The sequence below is a fragment of the Mus caroli genome, unplaced genomic scaffold (assembly GCF_978045245.1).
Source record: "Mus caroli unplaced genomic scaffold, Mus_caroli_1 scaffold_13, whole genome shotgun sequence".
Lineage (NCBI taxonomy): Eukaryota > Metazoa > Chordata > Mammalia > Rodentia > Muridae > Mus > Mus caroli.
In genome coordinates, this window is record NW_028227268.1 from 27,540,001 (window position 1) to 27,541,936 (window position 1,936).

The following is a 1,936-nucleotide window of genomic DNA, read 5'->3' on the forward strand; positions in this document are numbered from 1 at the left end:
CTTCAGTATTTACCGATGCTTGTTTGTTCTGACTAGAAACTGTACCAAAGGATTCACATGCTGTGACAATGGATGCTGCCCAGAAAGAGAGCTCTCAGATCCTGCAAATGAACACTTTAGGTAAGCCCTGGGTCTCCACTCTGGGCATCTTCACTGAGGGCTGGGTCCTTGGGAAACAGGGTGGGGGGTGGGTGATGGAGGAGGTATGGCACGGGAGCATGGTCTGGACATTTCTGACAACACCATCCCCCCCTTCCTAGGATTGTGGACCTCATCCTGTGGGCCCTTTTGCTCGTCATCTGTGGGATAATGAGGCACTTCTATTTCAAACGGACAAATCTACTGCCTGGTGTCAGAACATCTGATCATCAGACACCTCCAGAACCGCCCTCCATTGCTCCCCTGGAGAGCATTAGGGTCACCACCTTGGATCCCCCACCACCCTACAGTCAGGTGGGTCTTTCTGTCCCAATAGCTAATGTGTTTCATAGCTGGCTTTTCAATATGTTGAAATAATGGATTGTGGGGTGGGGAGGATAATGGATTGGTGAGGGCTCTGCCAACAATAATTGTCATTCTTGACCCAGACCCTAAATAAAGTCAGTATCCCTTTTCTCCTGCAGGTTGTTCTGCCGCCAACTCCCACAGAACCACCTCCTCCCTACAGCCTCAGGCCTGAGGGCCCTGCTGGCCAGATGAGAGGGCATGCCTACGCAACCCTTTGAGCTTCCTCACACACAAAGCTCCTGGATCAAGCCCAGGACCCTGGAAGACTGCCTATCCCATCATGTCTCTTCTCCTTTGATTTAATTTATTGTTTTTATGCAGTGAGACCCCTCCCCTTTTGTCATGAGAGCTAAGCTGGATTCATAATCTCCATCCCACACTAAAGACTGTTGACTTTTTTAAGAACTGGGGGTGGCTGTCGTGGATGTAGAGAGATCATTGCTAGTGGACTGTCAATCTTGACTGGACAGCTCACTCTGCCATCCTACAGCAGCACTTCTGTGCCTGGAAGAGATTGAAGATTGAACTGCACAGACTCTGAGCCATCTTCCAACCATACTTGGGCAGAGAGGACCTCACTGTTCCTCTATAGCAATGAAAAAAAAAAAAAAAACCCACAGGGACTAAGTTTCCACAGCTGGCTGCTAAGTGGGGATGAGACAAGGTCAGAGGCTGAGGAAACCATTCCAGCTTCTTCAAGTGGTGACTGACTGCACTGAGCACCTGCTGGGAGGATGGAGCATCTAAGATGTGAATGAATGCACAGACCTTCACCTTCCTGGGTCCTTGGTGACAATAAAGAAATGAACTGAAAAGCTCTCTGGATCCTGTTCTATGCCTGGGACCTGCTTTCTGGGGAGACCAGAACTTGGTTAAGAATGGGACTCTTAACCTTGCTCCTCATCCTGCTGAGCCTGGGTTCATGGCTCTACATCTAAACCCAGCCCAAACTTGACTCCTGAAGGGAAGAAGGTTTTGTCTCGTGCCTTAGGGACTGAGGACAGCTTGGAACCTGGACTGTTCTAATGGGATCCATGGACCGAAGACAGTTCCTGGCGCCCTTGCCTTGGCATCTATCCCTGTCTTTACTCTGTGTGCTCCAGAGGGCTGGAGACCAATCTTACCCTTCAGACAACACTAAAACTCACTGCTTAGGTGTGCAGGCAGGCCAGGTGTGACTATCCTGGATTCCCTCTGTAGACCAGGGTGACTTCAAATTCAGGATTTTCAAGAATACTCATCCCTGGGCCACCACAGAAGAGGACAGGACAGGGATCCCAGCTAGATTCAGGCTCTGAGAACTGGGCTTTTCCCTATCTGAGGAGGTCACCTCTGTCTGCTTGCCACCTACCTGACATTGATGATGGTGGAGGGATTTAAACTCAGTGGTATGGCCTGAAGAGAGTGGCTTTCCTGAAGTTCAGTGGCT

The 1,936-nt window shown here is 49.9% G+C and overlaps 1 protein-coding gene across 1 annotated transcript in view; it reads left to right on the forward strand.

Moving 5' to 3' along the window:
- LOC110306316 (transmembrane protein 92-like) overlaps window positions 1-725 on the forward strand; it is a 3,694-nt gene extending 2,969 nt beyond the window's left edge. Inside the window, exons 3-5 of the mRNA XM_021178479.2 lie at window positions 37-120; window positions 261-453; window positions 624-725. Of these exons, the coding sequence (XP_021034138.1) occupies window positions 37-120; window positions 261-453; window positions 624-725 (379 nt within the window). The remainder of the gene's footprint in view (window positions 1-36; window positions 121-260; window positions 454-623) is intronic.
- The last annotated feature ends 1,211 nt before the right edge of the window (window positions 726-1,936 follow it).